The 15,295-nt window shown below is 40.1% G+C and overlaps 1 protein-coding gene across 1 annotated transcript in view; it reads left to right on the top strand.

Annotated features, from left to right (window-relative positions):
* The window catches only part of PTPRN2 (protein tyrosine phosphatase receptor type N2), a 636,386-nt gene extending 623,399 nt beyond the window's left edge, over positions 1–12,987 (top strand). Inside the window, exons 22-23 of the mRNA XM_077789214.2 lie at positions 3,666–3,739; positions 8,344–12,987. Coding sequence (XP_077645340.2) covers positions 3,666–3,739; positions 8,344–8,415 — 146 coding nt within the window. The 3' untranslated portion in view covers positions 8,416–12,987. The remainder of the gene's footprint in view (positions 1–3,665; positions 3,740–8,343) is intronic.
* The last annotated feature ends 2,308 nt before the right edge of the window (positions 12,988–15,295 follow it).

Here is a 15,295-nt window from a genome sequence, read left to right as displayed (position 1 = left end):
AATTGGCTCAAAAGCATAAATAAATTGTTATTGGGTAGTGTAGAATGGAATGCCATATTGTCATACTCCCAGATTAAAGATAAAGCCTCAGCATGGCAGAGAAAGTGTTGAATTTGTGTCAGATTCCAGCAAAATAATTCCAAAGAGAATTGAAAGTTCATGCTGCACTTAAACACCGAGCTCTTCTCACCTGTGAAGGCAGGTGGGGTTCAGACCTCCCTTTGTACCTTGAAAATGTCTTTGTCTGTGTCTGTCACCAGAAAACTTTTTACAGACTATTGCACACGCCAGTGACAGTGAGCTGAATTTACATAATCCAATAGCAGAGTATCCTAAGCTTGAATAGAAAAAAAGCCCTCATCACAAAATGAGATTTAGTAGAGGACAAGCAATATATATTTAAACACATTTGTTTTAGTCACAATAAGGGAATAGATGCAGAACATGTAGATGCAGAGGAGGAAGAGAGGCTTACTCATGTAGAGAGAGAATGAGTCATGCTGGCTTTTTCCTATGCCATTGATTTCATCTCCTGTCCTGTGAATTTTCTTGTTCCAAGATGTTTTTCTTCTGAAACAGTGTCCTGTCTCTGCAGCACTAAGTTTCATTGATCAGTCTCTCCAGGCACTTAAGTATTTCCCATCACTGTAGTATCCAAGGCATTCAGAGGTGATAAAAATGGTGCAGCAAACCAATCCCTGTCTCTGCTTTGGATTGTCTCTAATCCAATGGCATCTCAACAAGACACTTGATTTGCTTTGCTTTTCCTTAAAATTACCTATGGCTGAGGACATCTGAAATGCTTTTGGGTGACCTGCTGATCACAACACATGGGCTGGGGACACTAGTGAGTAAAAACTGATGTTTTAGGAACTTTACTGACAAAACTCTTCAGGACAAGCTTCCCATTAAGCACCCCAGACCACTAAGACTCTTCTTATGTTCCAGTGCATGCATATTCTTTGGTGTTTTCCTAAATCAGGATTTTTTAATCAAGTGTTGTTCATACTATTAGTCATGTCATTCCCTTAATGATGATAAAAAAGCAAACATCAGTTCACTAGTAAATGCCGCAGTCTGCATGACAGAAATGGAGGAATTAACTCTTTCAAAGGTAAACTCAGATGGCCATTAAAAAGTGTAACTATGTCTTGTCATAAACCTTTTCTCTTTTTGTCCTGAGGGTAGAATATTTTCAAATAAAGATCATCACTCAGTGGTGGGGGGACATACATGTTACAGTCATGGGTACTTGAGCCTGCCAGCTGCAGAAGGGGAATCTCTGAGTTCATCCTTGCACCATACACCTGGGAAGCTCAGAACTGTGGTTAACCTTGTCCATGGATAGCAGTGTCTTGAATATTTCTCATATCTTAATTTCTGAAAGGAGAATTCCTCTTACTTTGAACCAAGATGCTAGTGGAACATTTTGTTTCCTGGTAATCAAATGAAGCTACAAGTGAGGCTGTAAAGTATGTGCAGTACTCACATAGCTCTGCTTCCATCCACAACTGTGGTGGAACAGGAAAATCCCACATAATTGCACATGTATGTGTCAGAGCAAACACTGAAGAGAGCTACTGTGTTACACCAGTGTTAGGGTTTGTGAAGAGAGCACCTTTAGTGATGCTTTCCAGATTAATTGCCACTGCAAAACCTGCAACAGATTTAAGGTATAATTACTGTCACTGTTATCAGACTTTACAGTGTATGTAAGTATTGCTTTGCTCTGTTGTAAGGAGATCTGGGGGGTTTTAATTTTAAAATAAAACCTTCTATTTTTTTTCAAAGCTCATTGCTGTAAATCCTGGGGAGGGGTGGGGAGCAAAAGGTGTGCAATGCTTCAATCCATGGTAATTAGCAAAACTGTCTGTAAGATACCATTTCTAAGTTGTGAATATTATATTTACTGAAATAATTCATTCCATTTCTGATACAGCTGAAGAACATATTTTCATTTATTTGAAGAACATATTCCAAATCAATAATTCTTGTAGAGCTGATAATATTTTAAAATATAATTTCATCTATTTTATCCAGGAAACCAAATGAAATCATTCACTATTCATTGCTTTTCTGGATTTTTTAAAAGATGGTGTTGAGCTATAAAGTTGAGTTGGGAAAATGAGGAGGTGCATGATGTTTGCATTGATATGACCCCAACTATAGATAGACAAGCCCTTAAATTACAAGAGCTGTAGGAAGAGTGGTAAGTGTTGGGTCCAATTCTCCAAATCTAGTTCTGGGAATTCAACAAGTATGTGTTCTAGATGTGTACAAGTTACATTGCAGCAGCAATGCTCTAGGTGCATGGCCCACAAGCTGGCCACTGAGACCCCTGTGAATATTTGGGGATATTTAAATGCCTCCAGAAGGAAATCCCAAATTGGCAGAGGGTGGCTCAGGAAATTTGTAGGAGAAGGCAGCAGGAAGCAGTTGACAAGTCTTCTTCAGAGCACACCACTGAGTATCCCTTAAAATAGAGCAGATTCCAGAATTGTGGCCAATCCCTGCTCTTGATAAACCATCCAATGACAAAAGTGAATGTACAAAACAGGAGAGAGCTGAGGTCAGCATGTGTCCAAGCTCCTGTAGCTATGGGCCCATGTCAGCCCTAGGAGAGTGAACAGCCACCCAGGGCAGTAGGGCATAGTGGAGCAGGGATGGGGTGGAATGGCCCATCTGCCTGGCGCTTTGGTACCCTGAGATGTTCTTGCAAGATGCAGAAGGGAGCAGATACAAGAAAACCAAATTCTCCATGTGAAATTTTCTCCTCAAAGGCTTTCCAGACAGCATTTTATTCTTGAAGCTCATACGGGAAGGACCAAAATCCTGATTCCCCCTCAGTCCCTTCATAAAATATCAGATTAGGCACTTAAGGAAAATGAGGAGGGTGATCTTGAAATATCAGTCACTGGAGGAAATTGAGGAGGAAATCAGCATCTCCCTGTCCCCTTCAATTCTCTAATCTTTGTGGATTATAAGAATGGGAAGAGTCTCAAGGACTTGCTTTGATCTCCATAGTTCATTTTTGAAAGAAAGCTCCCCTGTGTGCATGGGGCAGGGAGCCAGTCCCAGCCAGGCTGTCTGTGCCTGCTTCACACGCCCTGGTGCTACCAATGGCTACAGGGCAGCTGTGGCCAGACACCTGGAGTGGAACCTAAAGAAAATGTCACAGACTGGCCAGGTGAAACAGTGGCCACACAGCAAGGTCCTGATCTAGGAAGCCACAGACAGGTTTTCTGGGTGCCAGCTGCAGGTAGCAAAAGGTCACCTAAATCTTGTTTTTACAGCATTAATCATTGTGTGGTTCAGGCCCTTTATTCAGTGCATAATCTTAGAAGTGACAAAGGGGACACTCAGTGGCACTGCCATGACAGACCCTAAAGTTGCACAAAATATATTCTGCTCTGGTGCAGAGACATTTTTAAGAATTTGTTTTTTCTCTGGTTTCTCTTGAATTAATGTTAGTAAAAGGTGCCCCAACCTCTTATTTTTCTATATGAAGACAAAAATTGCAGCTGCCTGCCAAGTCTGCTGAGAGATGGATGTAATAATTTTCAATTGGACTGTTAGCCCAAAGGGAACCCGATAGCAAGAGATTGACAGATGCAGCATGGATTATCTTGTGCTCTGAACTCAGCCCAATTTGTGGTTTGTTGCAGGTGCTAAAGAGATTGATATTGCTGCTACCCTGGAGCACTTGAGGGACCAGAGACCAGGCATGGTCCAGACAAAGGTACTGTCAATAAATCCACTGGGATTTTAAATACATTAAAGGTCTTTCACAGTAGTTGTTTTCATGACAGAAGAGAAAGGGTATGACCTAATTTAACGCAGGTCGCTTGCTGATTACTCTGTTTGGCTCCCTACCAACTGAGGTTTATTTATGCTGAAGATTTATCTAGGTTACTTTCTTTGGTGTTTACTGTTCTTTCTTGTAACATCTCCAGCATCTATCTTGATTATCATATATGAAGGGCAGTCAAGACAACAATCTTGCCTGCTAAAGAAAATGTGCATTTGAAAGAATGTTCTTGCTTTCATCCTGAACTATGGATTATTTTCTTAGCGTATCTGTGCTTAACTGTGGCATGTAATATTTTTTTGAAAGCTTCTACTCATTAAAGAGAATGTAACTGCTGCATTTGATATTTTTTGCTGAAAAAAAGAACTCATAAGTTTTGAATTAAAGGAAATAAAACTTTGCAGGGAATCAAGTAATCTTTAGTATCTTTGAATGGAGGAGCTTGCATCAGCCTTTATGGATGTAACATGGCAACTATATTTTTACACTTTGGTGAGATGAATGCCTTATTCTCAAATTCCTGTCAGTTGTAATAGTTTTGACATTTTTCTACAATGTAAAATTTTTAAATATAGAAGCTGATGGTGCAATTCTAGTACCTTAAATTAGAAATGAAACTTTCTGTTATTAACAAGTCTAGTGATGTATGGAATGATATTGTGGGATATATGCCACAAGTTAAGAGCTGCAAATATGACAATAAAAGAACTCTTTAATGGTATGAAGGTGAAATAAATCTGTTTATGGCCTTATAAAATATCAAATGATAGTTATAGTCCCAAACTGAGTAACAAGAGCAATGTGACAGCACTGTGTCTTGGCCAGGCTGGAATTGATAGAAAATTCTGCAGTGAATTGAAATTCCTGAGGGGCAAAGGTGAAATAAATGTGTGTTGCAGGAATCATTGGTTCATAATTTTTCCTGACTCTCTTCTCAATCATGTTATTTTCCACTAATACTAGGGGAAAGTACTGCTGAGAAACAGCTTGGGGAATGTTAATTATTATTTACCAATTATGTAAGTGCATAAAAAATAAAGATGAGCAGTCAAATCTAACTAATCTTTATCTGCAAGGAAGACATAAAATTGCACAAGTCTTTTTCTGCTTTGATTATTCCAACTGGAACAAAAGGCAAATAGCACACAGTATCCAATGTCATATATATTTACTCTGAGGTAAGATGCAAATCCTGGGCTACTCTGCAAATGTATTCAAAATATGTAGCAGCTCTGTGGCAACATAGAGCTCAGATTATAGTTTCCTTTTCAGGGCAGAGAAATTATGGCTTGTTGCCTTCAACAAAAGAAAAAAACATTGCTCCAGAACCAAAGAATGTGGTTATATGAACAACTTCTCCTACTTAGCCACCAATAGTTACCTGAATTCCATGAAAATCTCCCTCAATACATGTTTTTTCCCTCCAAACATTTGTCTGGAAGAGCTCCAGAAAACAAATGTATCCTGTGTTTTCATCCAGAATGAAAAATTTTCTCAGGATGTTGCTTATCTCTCCTCTTGCTCCTTCTTCCATCATTGTCATTTTCTCAAAACCACCCAAATCACTTATTCAAGCTAATGTCTTGCAAATTATAAATATCTGGTTACATGCTAGCAATGCATAATCCCCAGAGAATTTTTTCTGATGGATTTAAACAAACCCCTGTGCTTTCCCAACTGAATACAAATGAGGAATATTAGACTCTAGGAGTAATTTAAAACGATGGATTAAAAGTCAGGTTAGAAATGCCAATTACAGAATATCCCTAGGCAAAATAAACACCAACTTCCTTCAGCAATGTTATTTTGTTTCCAGCAGGCAGCGCTCCACCTTTCCAATAGGCATGGGAAAGATTTGTTTGCAGAATTTTGTCTTCTGGAAGGGATCTTTAATTCAGAAGCACTGTATATAATAAATTGAAATGAAATTATCATAACAGCATTCTGCATTTCTAAGAAGCATAATAGAGGATTTGTGGGTTTGTTGGATTTTTTTTTTTCCAGGGGAATTGTAAAATAGAATTGATATGTCACATATGAGAGGAAAAAGTAATGAAGGACGAAGTGTATTCTCTGTGATAGGAAAAATATATATTTCTTTTTTTTTCCTGTCTCCTATATCCTCTCACAATCTATAATAGTAGATAGATTCCTTTCTTTGTTATATATGCTACATGAACCTGGGAATTTTTATTTGTAGACTTAATGAAACATAGCCATAGTTACTTTTTATTAAGTATATTCTTGTCACCTCTGCATTATAGCTGAACTGAGACCACAGAATGTCTGTCCAGCTACGTTTTCTAGGCAAAGCTAGATGTTAAAATTCATCTCCAGGCAGTCTTGTACATGCAAATAAAACATGTGAATGGCAGTGTAGCTGTACAAAACAACAAACTGAGCTCCTTTAGAAATTACTGACATTAATTTGCTCTAACTGCAGTTGTCCTCATGGAAAAGTGTGGAAGGTGTGGGAAGACTTTTCCTGGGAGAGTGGTGATGCACATCAGTGGGAGATGCACTCCCTGCCTTTCACCTGGCTGTGTTATGCAGAAGGATGGAGGGGAAGAGCTCAGCTGGCCATCCCTGACAGGCCATGTCCTCACACATCTTATTTCTGCTCTCCTGTCCCTTTGCAGTCAGTTCTGAGCTCTGGCTGTGCAGATTATACTCTGCAAATTGTTTTGTCTCAGTCATTAAGGTCACACTGCCTGTTCCTCAGTCCCTGGTGAGGCAGACACTTCCTCAGGCTTTTTGAGCTGGTGCAAGCATCCAGTTTGGTTCTGCCCCAAAATGTCCCATATATGCCCCCTCTGACCCTGCTGCTCTCCAGCTTCCCTCACACACTCATTGTGCTCCAGTTAAAATACAACTGATGCTCCTGGATGGCCCCATCTTTCCCAGAGTTTCCTTTAATTGCAAAGACCTTAGACAGTGCAGGGAGCCTCAGGCAGTCTTGCACACCATCTTCAGTGCCTTCTGAGGATGAGTCCTACTCTTCAGGGTGAATTGATGTCTGATTAAAAGCTGTTGGCTGCAGTCCAGCAAGTGTACATGGCTGCCACTTTGACAGCAACAAGCAGACAGCAAAATTCTTGAATGGCAGTGTCGCTGAGAAATTATTCTGTTTTATTCTGCTTTTTCTGCTCTGGCACTGTGCCCATCATTGCTTCTCTGAAGCATCTCCACATGGGAGCTGACTGCAGTCGGGTAAGACAAGGCAGAGAAGACTGGCACTGGATTGCAGGAATTAAGAGTCAGGTGCCTTTCTGAACTATGAGTTGTACATCTGTAGCTTGTTCTTTCATCCTTCCTGAACCTTTCTGCAGTAAAATGAAACACTGTGGAAAATTAATGTTATCGGTTCAGTGATCACTTTTGGGGGTGGCTGTGTTCTGTAACCATCCCACACAGCCCCTGGCAGCACCAACTGAGGTGCCAGAGGTACAGACCTCCAGTTTTCTAATGGGAGACACAGACAGTGTCCCAGCAGTGATCTTGGGCTGCTTTGAAGGGTGCATCTCAAACCTGCATCCTCAGAGTTGATTCCTCAGCAGTTCTTCCTCCAGCTGGCTTAAACCTCTGGAGTACTTCCAGAAAATTCAGGAATTTCTCCACAGTCCTTATCTGGTGTCTTTGATTTGCCTGTATTTTAAGAAAACTTTCCACTGGAAAGTCTCAAACTCCAAATCACCCTGTCAGTTATTTCAGTAAGCTAAATTACTGAGAAAAAAAATCACTTGCTTGGAAAATGCAACACCTGTTAACTATGAGGATTTAAAACTGCTTTGTCCTTCTGTAGGACTACACAGTTCAAGAGTGTGTTAGGGTTGCATTTAGAAGAAGTAGCCATTCATGGCTGTGTCCCTCACACCTCTGCCAGCCCAGGACAGAAGCTGGTAAATAATTTTGGTGTTGAGGTTACAGTAAAGCAGAGAAAAGCCTTCCCAAGTATTTCTTCTATAGGAGTGGTCTTAACAAAATTGCATAATTTCTGAGTGCGGAATGGACATTAAAAAGAGAGGTTCAAGAAGATCAATGACAGGTAAGCCAAAAAACAGATATTGTTCTATATAATAGATATCAAGGGAGGAGATATGTATTTTAGGTTCTTTCAACTAGAAACAGTTCTGAGAAAAGCCAAAGTCTCTGCTTTACAGCATCTCACTTACTTCATATTTCAATAATGTATTAACTTCCCATCTCTGTGTCAGAAGGAAATGGTTGGTGATCAGCTACTCCCAAGCCCTTCTGACCATGCAATGGCAATATATCACTGTGCCCCAATAGCTTGGGCTCTGCTACTAACATTTTTCTCCATTAAAATGACTCTGGCTTCAAGATGCTGTCAAACATGTTATATGACATCAATACTCCCAGAACATTTTGTTCCTTTCTGTTGCAGTGTACAGTTCACCGTGCATATTCATATTTCTAACAATGTCTTGAGGACATTCAGCTGCAGAATAGAGCACCAGGCTTTGTGGCAAGTGTTTTGTTTTGTTATTCAGGGTGTGCATTTGTTCTCTCCGCAGGAGCAGTTTGAGTTTGCTTTGACAGCAGTGGCAGAGGAAGTGAATGCAATACTCAAGGCCCTTCCCCAGTGAGCAGCTCAGTCTCCTGAAGGTTCCTGCAGAATCCATCCCTCGTTTTCCTCATCCTCAGTCCCTGTGAATGTTCTTGGAAACCGTGACCTGACCTTAACTGTGTATCTTCTGTTGTAACCACATAGTGATAGGGTCCTCACAAACTGCTTTAGCTGGTAAAAGTTCAACAGTTAAAATGTGTATTCTGTTTTTTGGGGGTTTAAACAATTTTTTTAAAGTACATCAAAGCCTCGGATTAAGTGACAGAACAATCCATCTAATTCCTCCTACATCCTTGAAGCCCTGAATGTCACACTTTGAAAGCACACATTAATGTTCTTAATAGCAAATATACAATATTGTGGGTAATTAGTGCAGAAAACAGTGTTCTGTTATATTTTTCAACTTCTCAAAAGCTAAATAAGAGTGAGGGCTGAAGAGAATGGTGATTGTTCCCATATAGTGCCAAGCTGAAGCATGAAACAGTGCAGTGGGTGTGAGCAAACACAGGTCCAGACTCTGGCAAGGAGAGCTTGCACCTTCTCATGCCAGGCTTTGGCAAGCAAATGCTTTCTTAACTGTTGTTTACTTTTCAGCTTTGTGCCATGAGAGGCACAAAATCTGAGCTATGAGAAAAGAGGCTTGCATGGTTGTTGCAACTGGGGAGAAAACATGTTGGTCACATTAATGGGAAGCTAGGGAAAAATGAGCACAACTCATGTACCTGGCATGACAGCACAGAAGAGGAGAGCATAGGCTCCCTTCAGGTGATGGGAAAGGTCCTGTCAGCAGTCAGGTAATTGTCTGGAGCTGTTATGGAAAGAGATTGTTGGTTTTATGGGATTACTGAGGAAGAAAATGGGATTCTCCCCTTTATATCTTTACATTTCCCTCTGTAAAGCTCCGCTGCGCCATCCATTTTAGCCAGGAAAGTGTATTTCTGTAAAAGCCTGGCTGAAGAAGAAATCTCCAATCTGCATTTTACGACTCTCATCGAGTTTGTCTGATCCAGGCATTTGTTGCAGCTCTCTGCAGAGGCTTTGCTCACTCCTTGTTCTGCAGGACACCTATTTGAACTGAGCATGAAGGGGTAAAGCAGCACAAAGATTGAATTTCAGAGATTCATGTGTTCTCAAAAGCCTAATGCCTACTGTTGCAAAGTACTTCTAAAATATGTCTGTAAATGGTTTGGATATGCAATCTTGCTTCTGTGATTTCACAGGTTTAGTTGTGGCACTCTTCTAAAGGAATTTACATTATTGATAGAAAGTACTCTGATATGTTTGAACAAAGGGCCTGAGAGTAAAATTATTGAAGGCACCTAAGTGATCTAAGCTATTAATTTCATTCTCAAAAGTGAATATTTGGATGCTTTTTCATCTGCTATCCTACATCTCCGTGACGTAAGAATCTGGGGTGCTTTTTTCCCAAAGTCTTATGAGTATTGTGTGCTTGAAACCGTATTAGGCTAATTGTTTAACTTCAACACTGGAAAATATATCATTGAATTTAATTTGGGAAGGGGAGCTTTCATAAACTTCTAATCAGTGAAATGTTAAAAATAACAGTATCACACAGTTTTGCTGGCACAAAGGTGATGAGCATCAATCAAAATCAATCATGTTGCAATTTTGTGTTGTAGGTGTGGGTATTGGTGATTTCTTCTTTTTAGCAATTAAAGAGTTCCTTAAAATAAAAAACAAAAAAGTAAAGAAAAAAAGCAAAAGGCTTGTTACTTTTTGCCATACATTTTTGTATGCTTTACTTGATATATGCTGTTGCTTAATTTGTGCATCCCATCACTATAGCAGTGCAGAGCAGTTACTGCAGATGCCATCATCCTCTTAAGTACACATACTGTACATTAAGCCACATGTTTATTTTATGACCTAAGCATTTTAGAGCTTTCCTAGCAATAACTAAAAAAACTAATGGAGTATAAATGAGAAAATTGCCTTTTTCATTTGATAATTTAGGTTTACCAGGATTTTTTTATTACTTTAGCTAACACAAAATTTAAGATCAGGGCAGATGAGATCAGTTTGAGCTGTATCAGCAAGTGTTTGAAATAGATTTACTGTGAGCCACGTACTGCAGCTTTCTGAAAATACAGGTGTATGCAAACTGTCCAAAGAATCAAAACTGGGGCATCCTAAGTCAAGCCCTCTGATTACTGGGTGGAATGATTTTCCAGTGTTAGATGCTGTGCCATCACCCACTGCCAATGGGCTAATGGGGTTTTACCACAGATTTCTGCCCTGGGATTCATTAGTGTTTGCCTCCTTACTGTCCCTGTGTATACCACAAACATGACTGACGAGCCTTTCATTGTACTTCAGGAATATTTTTTAATTGTTCTTTTGCAAATATTTGCATTTCATAATAGCAATTTCAGGGTGATCCCTATTAATTCACAAGCAGCTGAGTGTGGGACTTGATGCTTCAGAGTTTATTTAGAGTAGATTAGAGGGCATTAATCTTCCCCAAGGCTAATGGGGCAGGAATGTATTGTTTTATTCATGCTTGTAGAGCAGAAAGATGCAGTCTTACTCAGAGGGTTAGAGTATCTCCCACTGACCTTCATCGACAATCCTGTTATTTCAGCCATGTTTTGTACAGTTCTTCCACAAAGAGGTGCAAGGCTTATTCTGTTGACTGTAAACAACCACACAGAATGTTTCATTTGTGCATAGCACACTGTTCACACCTCTCAATTAATGCCCTGCTTCTGGGGGTGATAATCTGCTGCAGGGTCAATTAGTTAAACGCAGCTTTCAGTTGCACCAGGGCAATCTAGAGGGATCTGACTATCCATGTCCCAGGAAGATGCTAAAGCCATGGATGAAGCCACAGAGATGGATTTGCCATGCAGGGCAGGAATTTATTTTTACTGCAGTTAACATAATCCTTGTGATCTGGTGAAGGAGGTCATTCAGGCCAACCCCCAGTCACTTGCACTAGATGTGGGGTGCACCCCATGTTCACTGTCAGGTTGAGTTGAGCTGCCTGAACACTGGGATCACCTGGGAGCTCAGAGTCAAATGAGACCCACCATCCTTCTCTGTTCAATTTTTTGCTGATCTTTAGTAAACTCATTGCCATTGAAGCTGGGGCTGGTGCCTGACTTGGCCACAAACAGCACGTGTTTGATATTGGATATGCTTACATTCTTGACAAACTGAGTGCACAGGTTCTGTTTGTGTGCTTGAACCTTTAAGTGACATTTTAGGTGGTGACCTGCAGGAGGGCAGTTTAACCCCATTGCTCCTCACTGCTCAGAGGCAGAAATCTCTGTTTATTCACAGGCAGCACACACAGCTGCTGTCCCTGAGCAGGGCAGGGAGCTGACCAGACCCCTGCTGGTGCAGTCACAGTGTCCAGATAGGAGAGACAGAAAGGTGGCTGTCACCAGAGCTGATGCTTCACAGGAGTAAAAGCACAGTTGCTCTCTCCAGCCTTCACATGGGCTGGGAGTTAGAGGAATGGAGAGGCAGGGCAGCACCACTCCCCAGATCCCAGATGCTCGAGGTTCAGGCTGAGGCACAGGGCTGAACAGCAGTGTGGGTTTGCTGCTGGCTGCAGGTGTTCAGGTGTGACCTGTAACCATTGCTGTTGGCCACTGTCATGGGACCTGCTGCAGCCCAGGTAACTCCCATCCCAGTGGAAGTCCTTGGCCAGGAATGAATTTCAGCAGAAAATCACAAATCCAAATCTCAATCCAGTAGCAAAACAAGCCAGATTATTTTTGTAGAAGCTACTAAATGTTTAACATATTTCAAAATATTTTTAGAATCTACTCCCATGACTAAACCTTGTCCCTGTCTCCAGCATGCATGCAGAACCAATCCCATCCATTCCCAGGGGAATGACAGCTATAGTACCTGTAAGGAGTTCATGCTTTATTAGTCAAGTGGAACATTAATAAAACCTGGCCCACTTCATAATTTCCAGAATAGTCATTAATTAAAAAAAACTGTTTATTGGAACAGAAAACAAGTATTTGATTAGCTTTGTTACAGAACAATAGCTCTCCTCATTTTTATTCTGCATATTTTATTCTTTCTTTAGAAAATTCTCTTAAGAAGCATTTGAGATAATTCGCTTTTTAAAACTGTACAGTTTCTATGGTTTTGCTTTTTAAATGAGAGTACACTTTGTAGATTTGATTATTATATTTTTCTGTTAATATTACATTGGGCATTACAAAAGCATTCCCCACCACAGTGAAAAGAAAGTGATCCTGTTGGTTTATTGTAAAAGAAAAAATAATTAAAACAAAATTGCAGAGCTGTGGCATACTCAATCCAATTAGAGCATGACTCTTTACTACTTTTCATTTACCACATGAGAAAAAAAATAGTTACACCAGCAAGATTTCATTTGAAGCTGTTCATGCATGCTGTTTGTACTGTATTTGATGGCATAATATTGTTTTGTTTACAACCTTTTCTTTCTCGTCATTCTATTATATTCTTTATATGTATATAGTTTAAAAAAAAAAGATTATACAAAGTATTTTGTTCTACCTCTGTAAAAATCATATTTGTGAATAAAGTCACGTTGTCTGTGGAGTATGGTATTGTGAATACAGCATTAACAGCTGGTGCTTTGCTTTTATTTGGGGGGTGGGAGTGGTGCCGATGTCTCTTGCTGGAGGGGTGGGGTCTGACTACCAAGGTGGGAACAGGAGGCTCACAGGGAGGGATATGCACATTTCTTCTGCTCTGAAAATAGATTTCAGCCAGCTCTGGCTCAGGTGTGTGGTCCTTAATACTGCACCTTACAGGATTTTGATTGAGACAGATTCCTGTGCTCAGGTCGAAAGTGAAGCAGGCAGAAGAATCACTAAATTCCAGGGATCCTCCTTGTATTGCCAGAAAGTGGAAAAAGATCACCTAGAGCCTGTGCCACAGAGTGTACAAGTTAACAAACAGATTAAATGGAACCTGCTTGCAGGAAAATTAAAGGCAGGAAAATGTTTTTGGGAAGGCTGGTGGATCACACCATCACAAAATGGCCAAGGATTTATAGTTTTAAAATAGTAGCAGTTCATAGGAGTATTTGAATAGGCAAAAGAAACTTCTCACTGTTATATTAAATAAGGCTAAGAGAAATAAATATAAGGTTACCATACAAACACAGCTTTCAATAAAGGGTCTTTTTCTGGGGTATAGGAAGTAATTTTCCCATAAGCACTGTCCTTTATATGAAGGTTTTGGATCTTCCCATTAAATACATACTGTGAGATGTCTTTGGGTTTAGACAGCCCTGGCATGGCAGTTTTCATGTCCTGTGTTATGTGTTGAAATTTCACTTGTGTTTTAAAGAAGACTTAAAATATGTTTTCCACTTACCTGGAAATCACTAGAAAAATGTAAACAGAAACCTAAAGTGGTCCTGGTCCAGCTCGCTTCCTTCCTATCAGAATAATCACATTTTACATTTTTTAAACCTTGTTTATGTAGATTATACATGTTTTAATATCTGTGCCTTTTTCAGTGTAAGAAGGCGACTTTCATCTTGGAAGCAAAATATATGCACCATTACAGCTATTTTCCTGTTGTGTAATTTAAAAGGTCTTTCATCTCCAAGACAGCTTTCTGAAAACTCTGGTAACATCAGATGGAGGACAAAAAGAGAAATGTGTTTAACTGTATAAATACTGGAGCATTGTGAATCTTCTAGGGGGAACCAAAGCCACCAGTTGTGCATCATTCATTCATGCAGGCAGTGCTGCTCTGCCCTCACACTGCACAGGTGCACACAGCTGTAAAAACAAGTGCTGATGGGACTGCTATTCCTGGTTTTGGATGCTGGGCAAAAAAACTGCACAGCCACAGGGAGGGGTGGCAGGTAGGCTGGGTTTATGTGTGCTCGAAACAACTGAGTCCTTGGGGAAATTCTTCTTAGGTCAAAAATTAATTTCTCCCCTTGAGAGTGTACAAGTTAACCCCCCCACATGTAGGTTAAATCAGCAATACAGATAAAAGACTCAATGTGGATGACCAATCTGGGACTTCAGGCTTTTTAAGGTTTGGGCTATTTGGCTGATGTACTGCACTGTCCCAGATTTTTCCTGCAGTAGCTTTGCTCACACTTCTCAAAAATACAGGATTGTGTTGCTCCCATCATTTCCAGCATATAGTACAGGTGGGATTCATCTTAACCAGCCTCTGAGCAGCTTTTCATGGGCTTCCACAAACCACCCACTCATCATAAGCTTCCTCTGTGGTAAATAAAGGAAAACAGAGCATTTTTAGAGTGGGAATTAACTGGTTTGGCTTCCACTTCACCATGAGGTGATTCATCCTATTCACCCCATACCCTGAAACAGAGAACATCAAAATTTTACTATGTGCTAAGTACAAAAGCATCTCATTTCTATATTGTAATCCTATTCCCTCAAAACTGAATTGAATCACTTGTATGAAAAAGAGAAAATATTTCTGATTTTATAGACCTTGAATTTATAGACATCCTTATCCTATTCCTCCTTCATTTCTCCTGTTCTATGGGGATGACTCATGTCCCCTCTTACAGAAGATGTCCTGTGCCTTGATCAGCTTGCTACCCTTCACCTTAACTTGTCCAAGTCTGTTTGCACTACACTCCGAGGTACACAGGGGCCAGGCTGTGGTCCAGTGTCACAGTGATGGTTTTAGATATTTAAAATATTTTCCTCCTCTTTAGAATGTCTAATGTTTTGTTGCCCTTCTCCACTGCTGACCATTGAGGTTCTGCTCACAGTCACTCATTTACAGCAGCACCAAATGCTTTTCTTCAGGTCGTCTTTATATCTTTATTGTTAAGAAGTATTTAATTATATGAATTACTTTATCTCCAGTAATTTCATCTGCCATCCTCACAGTCCTACAGTATCACAAGGTCTCTCCAGGACACT

The sequence above is a fragment of the Lonchura striata genome, chromosome 2 (assembly GCF_050655825.1).
Source record: "Lonchura striata isolate lonStrDom1 chromosome 2, ASM5065582v1, whole genome shotgun sequence".
NCBI classification, from domain to species: Eukaryota; Metazoa; Chordata; class Aves; order Passeriformes; family Estrildidae; genus Lonchura; species Lonchura striata.
The sequence above is the reverse complement of the archived record's forward strand: the minus strand, read 5'-3'. Positions and strand labels throughout refer to the sequence as shown.